At 44.7% G+C, this 22077-nt stretch overlaps 2 protein-coding genes across 4 annotated transcripts in view; one reads left to right on the forward strand and one right to left on the reverse strand.

Moving 5' to 3' along the window:
• Nucleotides 1–12124, forward strand: part of DPYSL3 (dihydropyrimidinase like 3) — a 121281-nt gene extending 109157 nt beyond the window's left edge. For all 3 annotated transcript variants that reach the window (XM_055428829.2, XM_055428831.2, XM_055428830.2), the window contains 5 exons: nucleotides 298–439; nucleotides 2299–2469; nucleotides 3892–4071; nucleotides 7365–7527; nucleotides 8928–12124. In XM_055428829.2, coding sequence (XP_055284804.1) covers nucleotides 298–439; nucleotides 2299–2469; nucleotides 3892–4071; nucleotides 7365–7527; nucleotides 8928–9016 — 745 coding nt within the window. In that variant the 3' untranslated portion in view covers nucleotides 9017–12124. The remainder of the gene's footprint in view (nucleotides 1–297; nucleotides 440–2298; nucleotides 2470–3891; nucleotides 4072–7364; nucleotides 7528–8927) is intronic.
• A 5786-nt stretch (nucleotides 12125–17910) lies between these two features.
• The window catches only part of STK32A (serine/threonine kinase 32A), a 145765-nt gene continuing 141598 nt past the window's right edge, over nucleotides 17911–22077 (reverse strand). The window contains exons 12-13 of the mRNA XM_055428832.2: nucleotides 18525–18589; nucleotides 17911–18130 (exon numbers count right to left, since the gene is read on the reverse strand). Coding sequence (XP_055284807.1) covers nucleotides 18037–18130; nucleotides 18525–18589 — 159 coding nt within the window. The 3' untranslated portion in view covers nucleotides 17911–18036. The remainder of the gene's footprint in view (nucleotides 18131–18524; nucleotides 18590–22077) is intronic.

Consider the following 22077-nt stretch of genomic DNA (forward strand, 5'->3'; position numbering starts at 1 on the left):
CAAAATTACAGGGAGACTCGTTTGCTGCTGCCCTCTGTGGATAAGTCCCATCACTCGTCTGGGTCCCTGTTTTACTGTTACATAAGAAGTGATCTAATCCACACCCCTCATTTTCCAGATGGGGTAACTGAGTCCCAGGGAGTGGAAGAAATCACCCAAGTTCACAGTTGGCAAGAGGGAGGGGAAGGATTCCAAACTCAATGCACAGCACTCCACATCCTTACCCTAGACCCTGGTTTCTGGGCCCCTGGGGTGCCTCTAGTCTCCTTGTTCACATGGAACGTTTTCCTCGGCCAGTGGAGACCTGCAGCTCTCCGGGAGTGCCCACTGCACCTTCAGCACTGCCCAGAAAGCCATCGGGAAGGACAACTTCACCGCCATTCCCGAGGGCACCAACGGTGTGGAGGAGCGCATGTCTGTCATCTGGGACAAGGCCGTGGTAAGGATGGAGGTCATAGGAGGGCAGCTGAGGCCAGATCAGAGTGTCCCGCTCCTTGCTCCTCTTCACCCCTGGGGGCACTGAGTGTGCAGATGAGGCTTCATACCTGCCCAGGTATCTCTGGAACCAGGTGGTTTGTGAATGTCCCTTCTAGAGTGATGAGTCCCGAGGGCTGGGTTCTGAAGAAGCCTCCTAGATTGTGAAGGACTATGAATCAGGTGGTGCTAGTGGTAAAGAATCCACCTGTCAATGCAGGAGACATAAGAGATGTGGGTTCGATCCCTGGGTTGGGAAGATCCCCGGAGAAGAACATGGCAACCCACTCCAGTATTCTCACCTGGAGAATCCCATGGACAGAGGAGCCTGTTGAGCTACACTCCATAGGGTCGCAAAGAGTCAGAGATGACTGAAGCAGCTTAGCATGCATGCACATGAACCAGAAACACATCCTTCATCTGATGGTACGAATAAAGGATTGGCTATAATCCTTTGATATGATAGGCGAGGGGTCTATGACCCAGACTCAAGTCATTTGCTCACCAAGGACGCCCTGCACTGGGCTGTGTGGTCATCCAGACTGTACAGGTAATTGTCAAAGTCTTCTGCCAAAGTGGTGTGGTTTTACTTTCCTTGTTAACATCACAGAAGCTGACAAAAAACATAGCCATGCAAATGAAGTCACTTCCTAAGATTTGACTAACCTTTATAAAACTCATTATTAAGTTGATCACTTCCCTCTGTTTTATTTAAAAAATCCCAGACACTCATTTCAGAGCCAAATAAAATACACATCTATACCATGTAATCCAAGTTTCCTTTTTTTTTTTTTCTTTCCCCCTCTTGGTTCCCAGGAAGGTCAAAACTAGATTTTAAGCTAAATTCTTTCCTTACCCAAGTTTTCTGTTTTGAAAAGGGGGAAAGTATAAATATTTTTGTCTCTTCTCATATAAACAGGTTTTTTTCATCTTTTCTTACATTGTTATGTATTTATATGTGTATATATATTTATTTTGGCACTATCTGGAACTGCTAAAAGGTAATACATATCTTAAAATTACTCACATGATACCTGCTGAACAAAGAACACTTGGAAACCACAGAAAAGTTCACACATAAAAAAAATCACTCAGAATTCCATAACCCAGGGATAACCATTGTTTTCATTTGGGCAAGGTTCTTCCATATTTACTGGGTGCCTATGCAAATAGAAATATCTAAAATATGGGCTCACAGTTACATTTGCTTTTACTTTGAAATCTCTATAATCCCTTTTGGAGTTAGAAGGGATAAAAAAGTAAGTAAATGTATGTACATATCTGGAAAAAACATGCATACTTTCAGAGCAGTAAATTCCATCCTAAGCCATGCAGCCATGCGTTTGTCCATTTTGTCTGGGTGATCGTGACAGCCCAGAGCTGCAGCTGATTCTGCAGCTCACTGGGTGGGCTTCTGTGCTCACCCCTTCTGAAGCCCCTCTTTGTATTTCTGGGCCTGAGCCCACCCAGTGAGCCACAGAATCATTGGAAGGACTGACGCTGAAGCTGAAACTCCAATACTTTGGCCACCTGATGCGAAGAGCTGACTGATTTGAAAAGACCCTGATGCCGGGAAAGATTGAGGGCAGGAGGAGAAGGGGACAACAGAGGATGAGATGGTTGGATGGCATCACTGACTCAATGGACATGAGTTTGAGTAAACTTTGGGAATTGGTGATGGACAGGGAGGCCTGGCTTGCTGCAGTCCTTGGGGTCGCAAAGAGTCAGACACAACTGAGTGACTAAACTGAACTAAACTGTGGTCACCCTGCTCTGAACTCAGAAGCCTTGGAGGGACCATTTTCTGTGTGTGTATTTTTATAGGCCACAGGGAAAATGGATGAAAACCAGTTTGTGGCCGTGACAAGCACAAATGCCGCCAAGATTTTCAATCTGTATCCTCGCAAGGGAAGAATATCCGTGGGCTCTGACAGCGACCTGGTGATCTGGGATCCAGATGCTGTCAAGATCGTCTCTGCCAAGAACCACCAGTCGGTATGGCCTGAGCGGGTGGGCATGGAGCAGAGTGGGAAACATGGGTGGGGAACAGGGTCAGCAGAGATGTGAGTTTGTGGTGAGCCAGGGTGATCAGGCGAGGATGTGTTGCAATAACCAATCATCCTGAATTCCCAGGGATATAAAACCTCAGCAGTTTATTTCTCACTCCTGCTTTGCAAAATGGATGGGCAGAGAAGAGGGACTCTGCCCATCACAGTCACTCAGGGCAGGGGCCTGTATAGGCACCCTCTCTACCTGCGCTATATGACTGCTGAGCCCGGGGACCAGGACGTGGCCCTGAAAGCCTTCCCAGGACGTCACTTCCTCTCCCCCCGCACTGGCCAAAGCCAGGCCTGTGGGCATACCTCACTCTAGGAGGGCCAGCATTGCAATGATACCTGGTGCCCAGAGGGAGAAAGCACAGGAAAAAATCAGTCAGCAGCTCTGATAACTTCCTTGTGAGGAATTTCATGTGAAAGATAATAGTTAAAGCCTCATACCCTTGTGGCTCAGTGGATAAGAATCCTCTTGCAATGCAGAAGATGTGGGTTCGATCCCTGGGTCGGGAAGATTCCCCTGGAGAAGGAAATGGCAACCTACTCCAGTGTTCTTGCCTGGAGAATCCCATGGACAGAGGAACCTGGTGGACTACAGTCCATGGGGTAGCAAGAGACAGACATGACATACCACCACCACCACCTGACAGAACGGGGCATAAAATATTTGTTAGGAAAATGTATTTTCAAGCACTTATGTTTCAGGCACTGTGTTTTTAATTTGTTGAATTTTTGTAACACTCTTCTCCAGGTGGCACTGTTATTGTCCCCACTTTATAGATAAGGAAGGAGAGATGCAGAGAGGTTAAGTAATGCAGCAAGGAAATGTGAAGCTAGGATTCAAACCCAGATAACCTGACTCCAAACCGATACCCTTAACCACTTTGCAACAGTGCCTTGCACTTATTGAATAAATGAGGAAGGTAGGGGAAAAGCCCATTTTGGGTGGGAGTGGCCTTTGCTTAAACATTGTGTCAGATCACATTATTGAATTTTGAGCCAGTGGGGACCTAAGGGTTGTATAAACCATCCACCCAGTACAAAACAGCATATACACCATCACTACCAGTTACTCACCTTCTCTTTGAACACTGCCAGTGACAAAGATTTACTTCCATGTGAGGACCCTACAAAAGATTTGGTGCTTCTCTTTACCAGGAAGCCCATCGTTAGCAAGCATCTGTCTCCCGAGGTCTCTGCCCACTGAAAGGTTGCAGACAGTTTGTAAGCTGTTCCCAGCTTACCTGTTGAATCAGTTCCTAGGGATGCTAAAGGCGGGATCCCAAGCCCAGGAGAACTGTGTTTCTCTTTCTCTCCTCACTATACCCATAACCAAGGCTTTGCTCCTCACCCCTGTCTCTAGGCTGCAGAGTACAACATCTTTGAAGGCATGGAGCTGCGCGGGGCTCCTCTGGTGGTCATCTGCCAGGGCAAGATCATGCTGGAAGATGGCAACCTGCACGTGACCCAGGGGGCTGGCCGCTTCATCCCCTGCAGCCCCTTCTCGGACTACGTCTACAAGCGCATTAAAGCGCGGAGGAAGGTGAGAAGCAGGTGGAGCCCAGCGGTGGGGGGAAAGGGCTGTGTGACCCATTCAGCACAGGTGCAGGAACCGCTGGATGGGGAGGGGTCTGTGCGTTCTAGATCCTCCCAGGGATTCACAACACGGGTCTCTTCCCAAAGGACAATTGCACAGACTTAACGGACTGAAATCCAGTTTATAAAAGGGGGTTTCGAAAACTTTCTTAGCTAAAGAAAGCTTTTTTCCAACGATTTCTCATCTTTAGAGTGCTTTTTCTCAAAGTAGAATTGAAATATTTTAGTAATTCAAAATAATTCTGTATATATTTTTAAGAAATAATTTTTAAGGCTTACAACAAGAACCAGCAGACCGTGCCCACCCCTCCGTGTCCCATCTTGTGTCTGCCTGGTGTCGAACCATCCATCGGGGCAAATGTTTATAAGTCTTTTAGCAAGTTTTGTGGTTCAAATAAAATCTTACTTATGCCCCTGATTTCACAGATGAACAGGTAGGTAGATACACAATAGGTAGGCAGATACACTCACGTGAGCATGTCTGTGTATGTGTCTACCTACCCCCCTACCTCCCTACACGTTACAGACAGGGGAGCTCTGGTTGATGGAGCGGTGAGGTCCAGAACTCTGCTCGGCTCCCTCTCCTATCCCCGCACCATCCTCCCGGTCACCTTCCTGCGGGGAAGCCTTAGGGCTCCTCAAAGCAGAGTTTGAACAGCTCTGGGATTGTGAAGTTTGAGCCCTAGTCCTGACGACCTTGCCTTATGAAAGGGATAAAGTCATCTGTGCACACGGTGTTGGGGGGGATGGTGGGGGAGGAGGAGGCAGGGGTGCACTTTGTAAATCAGTGTGGCCAGGCTGGAGCCACACTCACTTCCGTGCCTGGACCCACGCAGGGGTCTGCACCCTGCCTGCAGAGCACATGGCCTGGGAAGCCGGCTCTGAGAGGGAGGTTGGGTATTGCTTTCAGGCTCACACCTTGTGACAGGGTGAACAAAGCCGGACAGGACAGAGCAATGCCAGAATGCAGCTATAAGCAAGGCCTCAGCTGGACTGGCCTTGAAAGGGGTCTGGGCCTTATAATCACTCCCTCTGCTCCCTCACCCTCCCACCCCAGCCCCAGGCAGAGGGTGAGGCTTTGGGCCAAGTGGCTCTCTTCATCTGAGGGCAGTTCTTGGGTGCGAGCCCAGTGAGACCTTCCTGTTGCCAGCACCCCCAGCAGCTGGCAGAACGTGGGGTGGGGCTTGGGGACAGGAAGTGAGTGTCCTTCGTGATATCATTAGAGAGAAGTTCCTAGAAACTCGGTGTGTCAGTGTCCCGCCTGACTCCTAGACGCCAGTGAGTACAGCAAGCAGTCATCTAGCCTTGTGTGGACGTTGGCAGCACCAGGGGCCTCCCCATCTCATGAGGCAGCTGGCCAATCTTGTCTGTGAGAACCGATTTCTTTTTTTTCCTGTTTTTGTTTTTACATGTAATGTTTTATTGGAAGGTGAACCAATAATCCAACCAGTTATAAAAGCAAAAGCAGAGGATTCTAGAATTATGATGGAGATATAAGCATATATTGAAATAAATTAATCAGAATTCTGAGAAGCTAGCTACTTTTGTGCAGATAGTCCCAGCATGATATTAGTTGTCCAGTTATTGAGCTCAGATTTGGGGAGTTCCTTCTAGTTTCAGACACAAGAGTTACTGAGGCTGACACTGAGTAGAAGCCAGAAAGAATCCATTTTGTCCAGAGCCCCACGGGTGGCAGCAGCCTTATCCGTAGCCTCCACAGGAGCCTGCTGGGCTCAAGTCTGCCTCCCTGAAGCTCATTTCTGCTCCAGGCACCTGCAGAGAATGAGCTGAACCCACCTCTGAGCATCTCTGTGTTCCCAAAGGCATCTGCCCTTCATTCTAAATATCCCTGCAGCCTTCCACTATTCATTAATGATAGTGCTCTAAGTCCCTTTCCCATCCTTCTCTATGAGTGATTGCTTTGAAGGTAGGTAACATGGAACAGAATTCCACAGTCCATTTCTGGCCTAACAGAAAAGAGAAAGACACTCAAACATCCCATATATCAGGTTTGTATTTCCATGAATGTGACTTTGCCTCTGGACCCCAAGAAATGTTGATGAAATACAGTTATTGGTCAAGGTTTTGAAGGAGTACAGATGTAGTCATCCTCTTACCTAAATCCTGAGCATCTGCAAATTTGATGAGCTTTGCCTCTGCACCTGCACCTGTGTCAGACAGGAGAGGGACGGCGCTGTGAGTCTTACAATGGGCCGTCCTGTGCTGTCCGGCTCTCTGGGGGCCTGCCCTCATTGCCTTACCCCTGGCCAGTGATAAGAAATAGGTGAAGGTTGCATGCTGGCCTTGGGTGGTCTTGCAGTGTTTGTATAATAGACTGTGAGCGCCTTTGGGGGAGGCACTCTGTTTCATGTGAAACCATGAGCCCTCGTCACACCACGCCTGGCACAGAGCCTGCAGTTGGGTGGTGTTGCTGGTGGGCTCCATAGTCCCAGGGCAGGTGCACAGCCACAGCCAGAGGCCAGTGGGTCAGACCCCCTGAGCTGCTGCTTCTGATGTGTGCTGAAAAGCATGAGAATGAAGCCCCCACGGGGACACATCCCTGCCAGCAAGGACCTCATCTCAAACTGCTACCCTTCCCACCCACTCTGCTCCGCCACGCAGGTGGTTCTATTCAGTAATGTTCGCACCGTCAGTTTCCTCTGCTGAGAACTCTGCCATCCGTGCTGCCACTCTGCCTCCCCAGCCTCCCCCCTTTAAGGTCCCACACGAGCACCTTTGAACCTTTAGCTAGAAGCGCCTCTATTTAGAAAGGCCTTCCCCCGCCACCTCCATGGTCACTCTATCACAACACCCACTTTGTTTTATACTGCTTCTCTTTTCCTTAAAATAACCTTTTAATTTTCCCCCAGTTTCATTGAGATATCATTGACATGCAGCACAAACATAAGTTTGAGGTGTCAGCATAATGATTTGACTTACATGGAATGATTCCCACAATAAGTTTAGTGAACACCATCATCTCATATAGATACAAAGGAATAGAAAAAAACATTTTCCTTGTGATGAGCACTCTTAGGATTTACATTCTGAACAACTTTGATCTTTAATGGAGCAGTGTTAAGTACCTTTATCATGTTGTGCACTGCATCCCTAGTATTGAAAAATAATATTATTTTCTAGCTCCCACTACGCACGCTTGATTCACTGCCTCATCTGTGCTGCTTGGAACAGACCCTTGGCTGTTGAGAGACTCAAGGGTGCCTTCTCTCTCTGCTGCAGATGGCAGACCTGCACGCCGTGCCAAGGGGCATGTACGATGGGCCGGTGTTCGACCTGACCACCACGCCCAAGGCGGGCACCCCTGCCGGCTCCACCCGGGGCTCTCCCACGCGGCCCAACCCGCCGGTGAGGAACCTGCATCAGTCCGGGTTTAGCCTGTCAGGTGAGTCGGGACACGTTGATGGTTTGCTGAGCCAGAGAGAAGTCCTGGCGGGAAAGGAAGCCGAGGTGCAGGCAGATAGAACATCAGGATTAAAAGAGGACCAGTTCTGCCTGGAGAGCGCATCTGCTGGGGGCGGGGCGAGGGCGGGGCTAGACCGCATGGTTTCCTAATGAACTGGGTATGATTTTCTTCTGCCTTAGATTGGGTGAGCTCTGCAGTGTATTTTGTTTCCATTGCCCAGGTTAATAGATAACTTTTATGCTCAAATTACAATAGCTGCTTCCAGCCTAGGATTTTATTTATCTTCCTCCTTTCCTTGTCATAATAATAATAATTCTAGCAATAGCTACCACTAACTGAACATTTACCATGAGCGACTTCACTTTCACACATTGGAGAAGGAAATGGCAACCCACTCCACTGTTCTTGCCTGGAGAATCCCAGGGATGGGGGAGCCTGGTGGGCTTCTGTCTATGGGGTCACACAGAGTCGGACACGACTGAAGTGACTTAGCAGCAGCAGCAGCAGCTATATCATGGATCTTTAAGAACTCTCTGATATTCTTAGAAAATGTGCAACTGCTCCATAAACAGTAGTGTAGATAACCAATGTGTAGATTTGCATCTCTCTGATGAAAACTTTCAAGTGAGGGAAGTGAGATGATAAGCGAAAGACACATGTAAAGGGACAGTAATTGTGTGGGGAAGAAGTGGGAGAAATGGGAAAACAGGGAGGAAAAGATACAAGAGGACAGAGGGGAGGAAGATGGAGGAAAAATGCCAAAACTTGAGGTGACAGTATCAGAGATCACATATGCTAGTTGCCTGAAATTTTTCAGTGTTTTTTCCATGTTTCATTGCTACCTGACTACTCTCTTGCCTGAGCTTTTTTTTTTTTTTTGGCTCCTTTCTGAACAGGAGTGCGTATCAGTGTTTCATTTTAGTTGTATCCCCAGGTCAGACCATCACCACTCCAAGTTGTGAGAGCCTCACAGGCAAGTTGCCTGATATCTCACAGCCTCAGTCACCTCTTCCGTAAAATGGGGTAATAACAGTACCCGCTTCCAGGATCGTGATGAGGACTGAATGAGGTGATCTGAGAAGCACTTCAGAGTTGCTTATCACAGTGCACATGAGCAGCTGTTTTTCATATCACTCCCGCTGTTCTTTTTACTGTCATTGTTATGGTGCAGAGGGTCCGATGAAATCCAATAAGCATCTGACTTCTCCTGCAAGGGGTTGTTTTCAGGAGAGTGGGTACGGAAAGTCTGGACTACCTGACAGACTGAAATAGGAGATGAGGGCATTTAATATCTCACGCTGTTCGAATTAATCCATTTTCTCTCTTGTCCACACCCCCACCTCCCTTTTTATTCCCTGGGAACTTACTGTCACCTGCAGGCACCCAAGTGGATGAAGGGGTCCGCTCGGCCAGCAAGCGCATCGTAGCGCCCCCTGGAGGGCGTTCTAACATCACATCCCTGAGTTAAGCGACCCCTCCCCCAAAGAGAGGGGCAGAAGCAAGAAGAGATTCTTTTGAAGCCAAAATGGTACACCAATATTTAAGAAGGAAAGCGAATCCAAACAGTTTCGATCTAAAGAATCAATAAGCCTCAAGCCTTATGTTTCTCCAATGTTAACGCTCGCTTGCCTAGCTTTACGAATATTGCTTTGATTTCTGTTGATGCATAGCCTGGATTTGTTTGACCCCCCTCCTCCATTTACATGCATGCAATCAGGCCACTAAGGCAAAGCGTCTGCTATATAGTGTTGAGAGCGTGTGTAGTGCTGCATCTTACGACAAGGGGACAGACAAGCGGGGACGGCAGGAACATGAACAAAAGGGACGCCGGTTATTTGGGGTGAGTGGGTGGTGGGAACCCAGAGCAAGGCGGAGGGGTCAGAGGTGCTGGGGTAGGGTGTGGACGGGGGAGGCGGGCGGGTGAGCATAGGGGGTCTTGTGTATTGTGTTGATGAAGTATGTTAATTTCCACGAAAGATGGCCGCTCAGGGCAGCCGGTACTCCATCACCTGCCCCTGGGGTCTACAGACAAGGAAGGCGATCTTTGGGTTCGGGACTCTGTCGTGTCCTCTCCTAGTAGATTTTATCCCTTGGAACATTTTATTAAAACACCAAAACCCAACCATTGCTTCCACCTTTTTGGTCGTGCCAGTGTTTGGTCGGGCCTCTTTCTCAGTGTTGCTTTCAAATTCTTCTCTTTCCTGGGTTGGGAATTAAGAGGAGAGAGAAGCAATGATCTTTCTCTTCCTCTTGCCCTCCCTGCCTCTTTGGTGCTCTTAAAAGGCAGCAGCTGGGAGCATAGCAGTGGCCCTCAAGGCGGCTGCACTTAAGTAACACCTCCCTCTAAACACCTGGTGATCTCCTCTCAAGCTCATTGCAAATGGAGACAAGCAGGTGGCTTCGCAAGTTAGGCCTGGAGCTGAGATGGACTTCTCTTGCCAGGAGTGAGTGATTCTCTTGCTCTCCTAAGATCCAGGCACATCTTTTATTGAATATGATTTTTTTGGTTATTGTTGGAAATTTGTTTTCTTAGGTGTTCCCTAACTTTTATTACTAACAGAATCTTGGCTCATATGGGAAGCAGCAGAGTTCTGAGAAAGGCAGTCTGAAGCAAAAGGAACAGACTCTGTTGCCGCGGTTCTGTTTGTCAGTTCTGAACCATCTCTTGCCCTTTCCCTTAGCATATCCCATGGGGGCACTTTTTGTTTCAGTACCAGAGTCTCCCAGTGAGTAGAAGTGACATGGCACGTAAAGGAAATTAGCCTAGTGTTGGCATCTGCCTTGTCGGTTAGACCTGAATGTCCAATTCCCTGTCATTCCACTTCTGAAAATTCAGTTTTGGAGCAAGTTCTGTGATCCCGCTGAGGTCCATATTGCAGGGAAAACATATTCAACCCGATATCAGACTTCTGTGCTCAGGGGATCCAGCTGGTAGGTCCTGAAACCCCATGAACTAAGTACTTTCAAGAAAAGAGCAAACACCTTTCAAGTGCTTAGGAGAAGCCATTATCTCTACAGGTTTTAGTAAGTTGAAGACCAGAGAAGAGGGGGTACATGGCTAAAAAGGAGTTTGGAAATAGCCAAGGAAGAGGATTTCCCTAGCAATGTACTTTTCTGTTCTAATCATGAAAAAGATTATTTCCTTTCATAAAAGGAGTCTTGCTGTTTTTAAGGCTTTTTTCATGGTGCCTTTATCTTAAGAGAAACTTTAGCGAAGGGGAGGTTGCAGCCCTTGATTTATATACTCAGAGATTTGGGGGCTTTTGGTAGAACTTAGAATGACAGTTTTGCAGGCAGAGGGAGCTAGTCAGATCAGAAGCTTTCATATATACCTCATTGGCTGGGCTGTGCTTTAAGGTTCGTTGCAGTACCAGCCACAACCACCAGATGGAGGAAAAGACACATAAATGACTAGTTCCCACATCCTCTTGTGTGCCGTCTGCTGCTCTTACCTAATCCCTCAGTCCAGCTCAGCCTCCCCACCACCTCTCTGTGCTTTGAAAAATAGATCTTTCATGGCCAAATTGGCTGCGTTTAGGACTTCTGAATGAAACACTGAGCCAGAATTTTATATTCTGCACAAGTTTGTTTTTTGCTGAAGGAACAACCCCTATATGCATTCATGATGGACAACTTAACTGAGGAAGTCTCCCTGTCTTCATTTACTATTAGTAACTTTCCAAGCACAGAAATTTCTGAGAATTCCAAGAAAACTCCCAGTCTGTTGTTGACGTTGAGTTCTGGTTCCTCGTTACTTAAGTTAAAATTTGTATTCAAGTGTACCCTGTTCCATGAGACTCATCAAAGAGCCCTGTCCAAAGGGTTTAGGAAGAGAACATGGCGGTGAGCCACAGCCCTCTCAGAATTCCCTGGCGTCTCATCTGAGGGTATGAGGGCATATGAGGGTCTTCCATCTCCTCCGAGCTTTCTTTGGTTATCTCATCTCTTGGCCTGGCCCCTCTCTAAGAGGGGGTGGCAATTATCTGGGCTTCTCTCTGGGATGGCCACCATCTTTGGTAATTGAGAAGGTATTAGATAAATCAGCTACCCTCCCCCCCGGAGATATTTCCTCTAAGTTTTCTAGAGAGAGCAGGGCTGTGGTTATCCCCAAAGTGCGTTTCTTCAAAGTCCAGTCATCCTCTGGCCTTTTCCTTTGTGACTCCACACAAAGAGTCATGTTCTGCCCCAAAGGCGCCCATCCCAAGCCTGGACTTGGGCTCCCCCATGAGAAATCTCAACAGCTTTTTGGCCCAAGCTTCCCAGACCTCCTCCCCTGGAACCTCCAGCTCAAGTCCCAGTGTACACGCGGGCTGTCCCAGGCAGCCAGCATCCCTTGTAAGTTCCCTCTTTGGAAATGGTGTGTGGGTGTTCAGTTCTGTGTCTGGTAACTATGAACAGACAGTGACTCTCCCTGTGACCTGTGGTAGCTGTGAAGCAGCTCTGGAACGCCGAGAGCTGTTTGCTTTGAACCGTGAAGAAAACTGTGTTTTGAGTTTAGCTGAGATTAAGGGGAAAAAAAAGTTCATCACGTGACTGTTAATGTAAACCTGGTTATTAAAATAACTCTGAAATCACAGCCATCGTTGTCCAGCCTTCTTCCTTGTGTGTCATTCCTGTCCACCTGAAGAGTGACAACTGCTTAGAGAACTGACGTGGTTCGTGAGAGGGATGTGTCTGATGTAAACTGTTACCCTGAGAAAGTCTGAAGCTTCTCTTTTCAGTTGCACCTGAGTTTTTGTTCTGGCCACAGAGTTAAGTGACTATTATTGAAATGTTGGGGAATAACTAAAATTTTTAATGGGTCATCAAATTCAGCAATAATATAAAGGCATTGCCAATTGGGATAAATCTAATTGAGTTCAGAACAGATCCTGTAAGGTTTGTTTTATTCTGTTTTTTTTTTTTTTTTGCCATTCCCTTAAAGCATTTCCTCTACTTCTAAAAGCCTGGACTTTGAGAAAAACTAAGCATGTGCCAAAGTACATTCTTTAGCAGGTTGTTCCTAAGGAATCTACTGTGTATACTATAATAATTGGAGAGATTTAAAGCATATGTTGTTAAGTTAAAGGCTCAGAAATTTTATATATTTCAAAAGTTATTAACTCATGGTTCTGAACCCTTCTGTATCACATTGTAGTCCACCAGACCTGTTAGCTAAATCCTTTTTTGGGGAACAGTCCTGGATCCAATTAGAACTTGTGTAGGACATTTTCAATAGCAAATGTTAGATGCCTATTAAGAAAACTTTTTGAAGAAGGTTTTTTAAAGTCTAGTGTAACAGAAAACTTCAGGGATAGATTTGGGTAGACTGAGGCATAGCTGCGTCTAGAACATTGTTTCTCTCCATCTCTTAGCCCTGTTTGCCTTTAGGAAGTGCGTCATTCTTAGGAAAGCTCATTCCACTTGGGAGCAAAACTGGCCATCGGCACCTCCAAGTTTGCACTTGATTAGCGATTTCTGGGTACGAGAGTGGGGTGGAGAGGCTCCTTGGATAGTTCCTGGTCAAGGAGGCTGATTTTGATTGGTCCAGCTTGGTCACATACTCCATTGTAGTTGGCACTGTGTGCGAGGTCCTGGGATTGGCCCCACCTGGTAACACACTGGCTCCGGAGCCACCCGAACCACGTGGACTCTCAATAACTGGAAGAAAATCAGTTTGTGATTCCAGAAGAGGGGGGCATGGGATCTAGGAAAAAAAGGAGGTAGCCACGGCACCATTCTCGAGCTGCAGGGCACAGCATCTGTATGTAGATTGAGCTAGGTAGGGCAGGGGATCAGGGAATGGTAGTTCCTGATGAATTTTTGTGTATGATGAACACCCCCCACCTTGGTTTGGCAGAGCAGTGTCTTCAGGACAGGAGCTCAGAGTGATGATAACTTTTAACACAGAAGCTCAGAAACCACATCAGAAGTTCCTCTGTGCATATAGGAGTTATTTCAGTGTGGCGTGCAAGGCTTCTTGATTAACAAGCTTTTGCCCACAATCCTGTTTTGTGGGTTGAACTCAAGACGGGTGAAACACCTCTCCCTGCTCTTGATCGTGGCAGAATGGATCTCTCCTTAGGATTAGCCTAGGTGTCAAGAGCAGTGTTAGTGCTTAAAATGAGCTCAGCCTGCAGGGCTCTAAAAGGGATGAAGCAGGTTTTTTTTGTTGTTGTTAGCACAGTTCACACATTGACTTTCACACCTCTGCAGGCTGGAGCTATTAGGGCTGAGTCACATCAGCCAGGTGGGGAATGAGACCACTGACTAGGAAAAACAAGGTCCCTCTGGCTTCAAAGAACTTTCTGGTATCAACTTTACTACCATCAGGCTCTCACAAGGAGGAAGGAAATGAGCAGGAAATGGAATGAAGGGGCCACAGCAGCCTGCAGAAATGAGGTCGCGTCCTTAAGACAGGCATTCCTCAGAATGGAAAGAGGTCTAGATCCTTCCCTGTGCTCAGCGGACACCGAGAAGGTGACAGGGTGCTTCCCAAGACCTGGACAACAGAGCCCACAAGACTTAACAAGATCCTGTCCCAGGAACCTGCCAGCCTGTGGCTGCTAGGCTGCTGTGAGTCAGAGAGATGACTGGAAGACCCCTTGATCCTCCCCGAGGCAGAAGTTGCTTCTAGCTGCAAGAGTTCAGAGCTGTTGGTTACCTCCCTCTCCTGGGTTCTGGGCTTGGAACATCCACCTGCTGCTTGGATATGTAGGACGGGACAAAGATATTGATGGGTAGGAAGACATAGTGCTAAAAAAATAGGTGCATGAACTGTCCACAGTCTTAAGATCATAGTGAAAGGCAAAATCCAGAGTCCTGGGCTGTGCTTCCTTAGGTAACTGCAGGAGGGGTCAGGTTCTCCGTTTCTACACATGTGGATCAGCTGCATCTCATACTTCTAGGACATCATCCCTAGCATTCCATGGTTCTGAGACATCATCTCTAATATCACTTTGTCTCTGGTGAAGGACATTCCTCACAGCAGGAAATGGAAATGAGAACAGGTGACTTTGGAAACCCACAGCCCTACCCCTCGGGGAAACGATTACACACACACACACACACAGCTGACAAAGAAAGGACAGTGGCTTCCAGTGTACAGAAGACATTTTAATACATCCAGGCACACTGACAGTATGTATGCTACAGCTCAACAGAAGCACAGATTTCCCAGCAAAGGTTACCTATTCACAACAGCAGAGTTTGTAAACTGGGTTTGCATTTTTAACAGTGTTCAATATCAGACACACTGAGATTGTAAGAAATGGTGATCACAGGCAGAATCTCTAGGAAATGTGGGATTTGTGTTGACAGAATGCAGGGACAACTGGATACTAAAACAATTCACTCTTTTTCATGCCTTTTCATTGAGCGCTTAGAGAATTATAGGCCTTAGCATTACTATGTTAGCCAAAAGCAGCAGCTCTGACCCCTGCTAGCTATGTGACCCTCTCTTTCTCCCTAGTTATTTATTCATCCATCCAGGCTAGAAAAGCTATGATGATACAAAGTCTAGTTGTTTCTGGGTAAAACTTAACTATCAGAAACAGACTAATTGCCAATTAATTAAATTACCCTCATTAACAGAGCAGTGTTCTGTGTTCTTCGACATTGATTTCTGCCCTAGCAGTGCCCTCAGGTAAGACCAGTGATGTCCTTGGGGAATGAGCCATTAGCAAAGCATTTTCTTCCATGGGGTTCAGGTCAAGGACAGGGTCACAGAGCCACCCCACCCACCCACTTGTCCCTGTGCTTGCGCTGGGGTGGGGGTGCCCAGCTGCAGTGCCAGTGTGTCAGAACAGGACTTGCAAACCTGCTCAGACTTCTCAGACGTTCCACACAGGTAAGGGAGCTGTGAGAGAAAATAAGATGCCAGAAATGCCAGACAAAAGGATTTAAGGGTCACCCTATTTTTTTTGTAATTTTTTTTAAAATTCTTAGCCCTGAGCCTTGGCTGTCATAAACCTAGATATGTTTCACCCAGTAGGGTAGTCAGTTTTAGCCCAGGTTATGGAATGAAACCCAAGGATCTGATTTCAACAAATAGCAGTATGGTGAGGATTTAGAAATCCTTTTATATTTGGGGAAACTTTTGTCCTAGCACTCAGAATATCCAGTGGAGGTTCTTGGGATCAGTTGTTCTACACTGATAGATGCAATGCTTTTTATTTTCTAACTTGAACTACCTTGTGGCTCTGTAACCTGATGAGGGCTGGAAATCTTATCTTAACCTCTCTCAGGCTGTGCCCTCTAGTCATTGGATCCATGGTTCCTGAAAGCCCACAAAGGTGCTGCAGGCACAGAAGAAGGTCACTGGAAGTAAAAACTAGATAATCACCCTCCAGAATACCTAGTTGTATTGAGTTCCTATCCCATTATTAACTGAGCAGACATGAAATGGCACAAATGATTACTCTCATCCCAACGGAGATCCTGCTAACCATTGCCCTTGGGTAAATCTTTCCCAAAGTCTCTCCATTGGGATGATAATAGACAAGATCAGAGAAAGAGGGGGAACCAGGTGACTGGAGAGATGAGTCGACGCACATCAGGGCTTGACGCCAAACAAATGAAAGGTGGAGTTTGGTAAACATGCACGTGGCCCCTGATACTCCCAGTTACCAAGGAGAAGCAGAATCTGGTCACCTCCTTACAGATTTGGTCAACCCCCTCCTTGGGAAACTGAGCCATAATTTCTATATGGGAGAAAAACTAGCACAGGCAGATCACGTGGGAGAAATGTAGAGAAAAGGAATCAAACAGAACATAGGATCTGGCTTTTAATTCTTAACAGCAATGTGGTTACTCTTGAAGCAGAGAGGCACTGTGTCCAGGTTTTCAAGGCCAGAAGTTCTGGGCCTGTTAGCTCAGTGAGGAGAAAACCATCATTGTTGAGTTTACAGTTCAGCACTGCTTTTCTTCTCATGTTGAGTTGCCCAGAGTGACCTCCCTTCTGGAAGAGTCCTATGTGGCAGTGTCTGTCACTTCTGCTTGTTTCTACCTGGCTGGTCTCCCCTATTGACAACTTACTGCTGCCTTGATGAGCCCCATATGCTCCATAAGGAAGGACAAGGTTTTGATGATCTGAATGGCTAAGAGTTACCACAGACCCCCACCAACTCTGTTTACTGTTCACCCAGCAGTATCTGGGAGTTGCCAAAAACCAGTTCTTCTGCAAAGACCTTCTGCGTATCTGAAGAGTAGAGTTACATCTTAGCTTAGGCGAGTTAAACTTTGTATTTGGTAGAAAAAGAAAATATTGTAGATAGGCAATTCGGCCTGCCATTCTTTGCAGTAAGCACAAGTAAGTATGGCTGTTCCCTTAGTCAGTTTCCCTGACCTTAGACCTCTCAGATGTGTGAGCATTCCACAGTTGGAAGTGAGTCTAGTCTACCAAGCCATGAATAATCTGTTCAATATTTTAGTGCATCTGGTATTAGCTTAAAATGAGACCAAAAAAAGTAAATAAAAGATGACTTGTTTCATTAGTGAAGGGCCTGAATGATATTGGGCTTCTCTAAGAAAAGATACTCACCATATGTTAATGTATATTAAAGGGATTTTTCAAGGGTAAATTTTACTATTTTCCAAATTCACCTCACATTCTAACTTAGACCATAACTCCTGTGTAAGATACAACTTCAGTGTACTATAAGTTGGACGTGTTTTCAATGTGACAATGTTCCTTTCTAATTCTGTCTGGACTCAGGTCTCTGATAGTCTTAAGAGGTAACAGTTCTCAAGGAATATGCTTCTAGAAGAAGGCCAGTGGTGTGCTAAATATTTCAGAACTGGCTTGCTGGGAGGGGGAAAAAAAGCCCTATTTGTAGCATCTGCCAGTTTCCATGATGGAAATATTTCCACCATCACCAATTTCAACTTCTCAATGTCACATCACCAAACAGGGCATTCGGGCATTTATGCCTAGCAGCTCTTACTTACTAGCTGATACAAGCTGGTATAATGTTCAAGCCTAGCACACCACTGGAGGGCCCTCATCAGTATATGATACTTCTTATCTGGTCCCACTCATTTCTTCCTGAATGCTTTCCTTATTCCTATTCAGTTGGGTTTGGGGATTCTGGCTTCCTTATGAAGTTTTCTAGCTCTCAAGGCTTCACTCCATCAGCCACCGATGTCCACTTGTCACTGTAACTAGGAGTGGAAAAATAAATCTACATCCAAATATTCCTTTTAAAGTAAAAATAGAGGCTATTAAGAATAACAGGATGGTGGCAGTAAAAAGGCAGCATAGAGCTCATCTAGTATTAACTTCTCGTGATAAGTGAACAAACTGAAGCAGAGAAAGGGATTAAGTGACTTGCTCAAGGTCACACAGTTATTTGTGAAACTAGTTCCCAGGAACCCAGAGGCTCTTCTCTGTGTCATGCTGCCTCCTTCCCAAGGCTTTCATTCACATTTTCTAAAGTCTGTGAGGTGTGGAGAGGTGAGAATTATTGTCAGCTCTTCCTGACGTGGAAATGTCCCAAGAAGATGAGGACTTCACAGGTTGCTGTTCTGACCATCCTCTCCTTGTGGGTCTTTGGTTTGTTCCAAGGCTTGATTTGCTTGTCTTTTATTAAAGTCCCTTTTGACTCTTAAAAGGAAAATATAAAGTAGGTTTATTCATTGAAGTGAGAAATAAAAGATTTAAACTTTTGAAATGATAGCATGAAGCCAAACAATTTATAAAGAAGCATGAATCAGGTAACCTTCTTAAAAATATCATTGATTTTAAATGTTGAAGTTCCCATTCTTCTGCCTGTCCCATCAACAGAGACCTCATGCTAAGCTAATTTACCTATTATAATTTTTGAAATCTCTTACAAGAAAAAAAGATTTATGAAATTTCTAGATTTTCTATTATGGGTATGCATCACTTTTATAATTAAAATAAAAAATGTTAAAAAATATATCAAGGCATTGCAAGTCAAATCTGACTGAAACAGCCCATCATGTGCTGAGCTGCTGTTCTTCCAGGAGTTACTTACTTTTCTCTGTTGAAAATTATGAACTCCTTTTGGACAGATTCAAGGTGCTCTTGAAGAAGGCATGTCTTCCGGGTGAACATTGGGGAAAAAAATAGAGACATAGTTAGCAGACGAACGGAGAGTCTCAAATAGCCAATAACTTACTGAGCGTCTGTTTAACTGAGTGGCCCAAATCAATTAAGACCAATGTGTCCTCAAAATAGATGCTATCTGAAAATTTGTAGCCAGAGTGAGACCACAATCAGATTAACAGAGGAGCAAACAGGAAAGAAAGAGAATAAAGTACAGCAACTCTCTGCTCCCCACAACGAGGCAACATGGAAGAGAAGACCTGGGTTACGGTTTATGAGCTTGATGTCTTTCAGCCATTTAGCACAAGAAACCATGGCTTCAAGATAGGTGGGTTCAAGTCTGTAATAAAATCCTTCCAGAAAACTTGTGATGAAAAATGTTCTTCTCAAAGGAAAAAATATTTTTGTTTTTAAATCTAAGAATTAGAGAATATTAAGTCCTCAAGTACTGGAGTTTTTTTTTCTTTCCTGAATAAATATTTAGTTGTTAGAAGAATAAACTATAAAAAGGAGAGTTACTCACATATATGCATTAATGTATGATATTTGATTTCCCCTTCTGACTTGCTTCACTGTTTGACAGCCTCTAGGTCCATCCATGTCTCTACAAATGACCCAGTTTCATTCCTTTTTATGGCTGAGTAATATTCCATCATATATATGTACAACATCTTCAATCTATCCATTCATACAGCAGAAACTAACAACATTGTAAAGCAACTATACCCTAATTAAAAATAAATATATGCTTTCAAAAAAAAAGAGAGGAAATTTCAGAGATGTGGCAAAGGAAGCAAAACAAAGGAGAGAAAGAAGACTCCATTACACCTCCCTCTTATCCTCAGACTGGGGGATTTGTGACCCTGAGGGTTTCCGGTATCAGCCATGGGGAATCCCTGTGATCTGATAGAGCTCCTTGGAGCAAGATGTGGGAAAAAATATTTTAACATTAAAATATTATATCAAAGTATATAAATAAATGTTTAACATATTTATATAATACTTTATATTTTATACACATACACATTTCTACATTTATGTATTTATATTTTACAGACAATATATGTATAATATAAACATAAGTAAATATATAAGCAAAAGTTATATAAAATTTAACATGAAGAATATTTAAAATGTTAACATTTTAAAATATTTTAACATTAAAAATCAAGATTATAATCAAATAAAATGCAGAAATTTACTCAAGTTTTTTTTCTCTGTCATATATCTCTGCTTTATTTTAAAAAAGATGTAAAATGCACACTCAGAGATGAATCTGTGATACAGCATTGCAGATGTCATGAGTCCCAACCCTGGCCCTAAGGGCTCATGTGCAACATGTTCTCTGTCCTCTGCCTTAACTGGAAAAATTTAAGAAGGGCAGCTACATGGACAAGTCAAAAGGATAAACCAGAAAGAGTGTGAGGGAAAGGAGTGGGGAGCAATCAGAATGGAGGAATGAATGGGTCTTAGGTGATTGAGAAGAAAACCACTGGTTAAAAATCTTGGGATGTGCCTCTTAGGGATGAGAGAGCAAACAATGATTAGTATAAGTACAAATGGCATCAGAAATATCTGCAGGGTTTAGAGCACGTGGAAATCTCAGGAGGCAGAAAAAGAGGAGTTAGGTCATTAGCTTCCATGGCAGACAGACTGGCGTGCATCAGTCTTTTTGCTTCTTTAAAGAGGTTGGTGAGCAGAGAGGGTCAGTGGAGAATATCCATGAAGCAAAGAAACAACAGAGCGTCTACCATGAGCATGAACAGAGGCATATACCATGAGCCATGGGAAAGAATGAAGTGAGAAGTCAGGAAGCAGAGTGGAAAAATAAAACATAACAACAGCTAACTTTTTTTTTTTTAGGGTTCAGTTCAGTCAGTTGTGTCCGACTCTTTGCTTCACTTTTAATTTTTTCTTTTTTTTTCAATTTTTATTTTATATTGGATTGGTGATGTACAGGGAGGCCTGGCGTGCTGTGATTCATGGTGTCGCGGGGAGTCGGACACGACTGAGTGACTGAACTGAACTGAACTGATACACGACTGAGCGACTGAACTGAACTGAATAGTTGATCTACAATGTGTTAGTTTCAGGTATACAACAAAGTGATTCAGTTATACATGTATACATATAGCTATTCTTTTTCAAATTCTTTTCCCATTTATTACAGAATATTGAGCAGAGTTCCCTGTGCTATACAGTAGATCCTTGTTAGTTATCTATTTTAAATACAGTAGTGTGTACATGCGGAGAAGGCAATGGCAAGCCACTCCAGTACTCTTGCCTAGAAAATCCCATGGATGGAGGAGCCTGGTGGGCTGCAGTCTGTGGGGTCGCTGGGGGTCGGACACGACTGAGCGACTTCACTTTTCACTTTCACACATTGGAGAAGGAAATGGCAACCCACTCCAGTGTTCTTGCCTGGAGAATCCCAGGGACAGGGGAGCCTGGTGGGCTTCCGTCTATGGAGTCACACAGAGTCGGACACGACTGAAGTGACTTAGCAGCAGCAGCAGCAGCAGCAGTGTGTACATGTCAGTCCTAAACTCCCAGTTTATCCCTCTCCCATGGCCTTACCTTTCCCCTTTGGTAACCATAAGTTTGTTTTCTAGGTCTGTGAGTCTATCTCTGTTTTGTAAATAAGTTCATTTGTATCATTTTTTTTTAGATTCCACATATAAGTGGTATTATTTTATATTTATTCTTCTCTAACTTACTTCACTTAGTATGATAATATCCAGGTCCATTCTTGTTGCTGTAAATGGCATTACTTCATTATTTTTAATGGCTGAGTAATATTCCATTGTATATATGTACCAAATCTTCTTTAACAGTGGCTACCATTTTGGCAGACATGTACTAATTGACTCAGAACAGTCTGTGAAGTAGGTACCAATACTAAGACTCCATTTTATAAATGGTGAGACTGAGACACAGGGAGAAAAGGAAAACAATAGTGCTTTTACACTAATCAGCCTAATTCTACAACTGTAGGTTGTAACCTTGACTATATATCTGAATCACCCAAATAACTTAAAAAAATTCCAATGCCCTGCCACACCCTGAGATTCAGATGAATGAATAAACTAGCATGATGATGATATAGTGAGCTGCTAAGATTGTCCTCATATTTTAAAATCCTTGAGTAGAAATAAAGTGCTACTTTGAGATTTATCATCTTTCTGATCTTTCTTTGGGGGAAGACTGCTCATTGTTTTGAAGCACAATCCTTTTTGTTTTCAAACTGATGCTATAACATTAGGAGAAACTAGAGCCAAATGGTGGCACAGGCAGCTCCAAACTGCCACCCCTCAGCAGAAAAAAAAAAAAAAGCAGAAACTGTCAGGGCCCACATTGTCAAAACTCTGGAAAGCAATCAAAGGTTTACAGCAACCAAATGCCAAATCAAGAAAAAAGCAACTTAAAAATGGTCCTGCTGTTTAAGGAAATCTCTATCAAAATGTTAGCCAAATACAAGCCAA

This window comes from Moschus berezovskii, chromosome 8 (assembly GCF_049115385.1).
Source record: "Moschus berezovskii isolate FMDL1 chromosome 8, NW_MosBer_1.0, whole genome shotgun sequence".
Lineage (NCBI taxonomy): Eukaryota > Metazoa > Chordata > Mammalia > Artiodactyla > Moschidae > Moschus > Moschus berezovskii.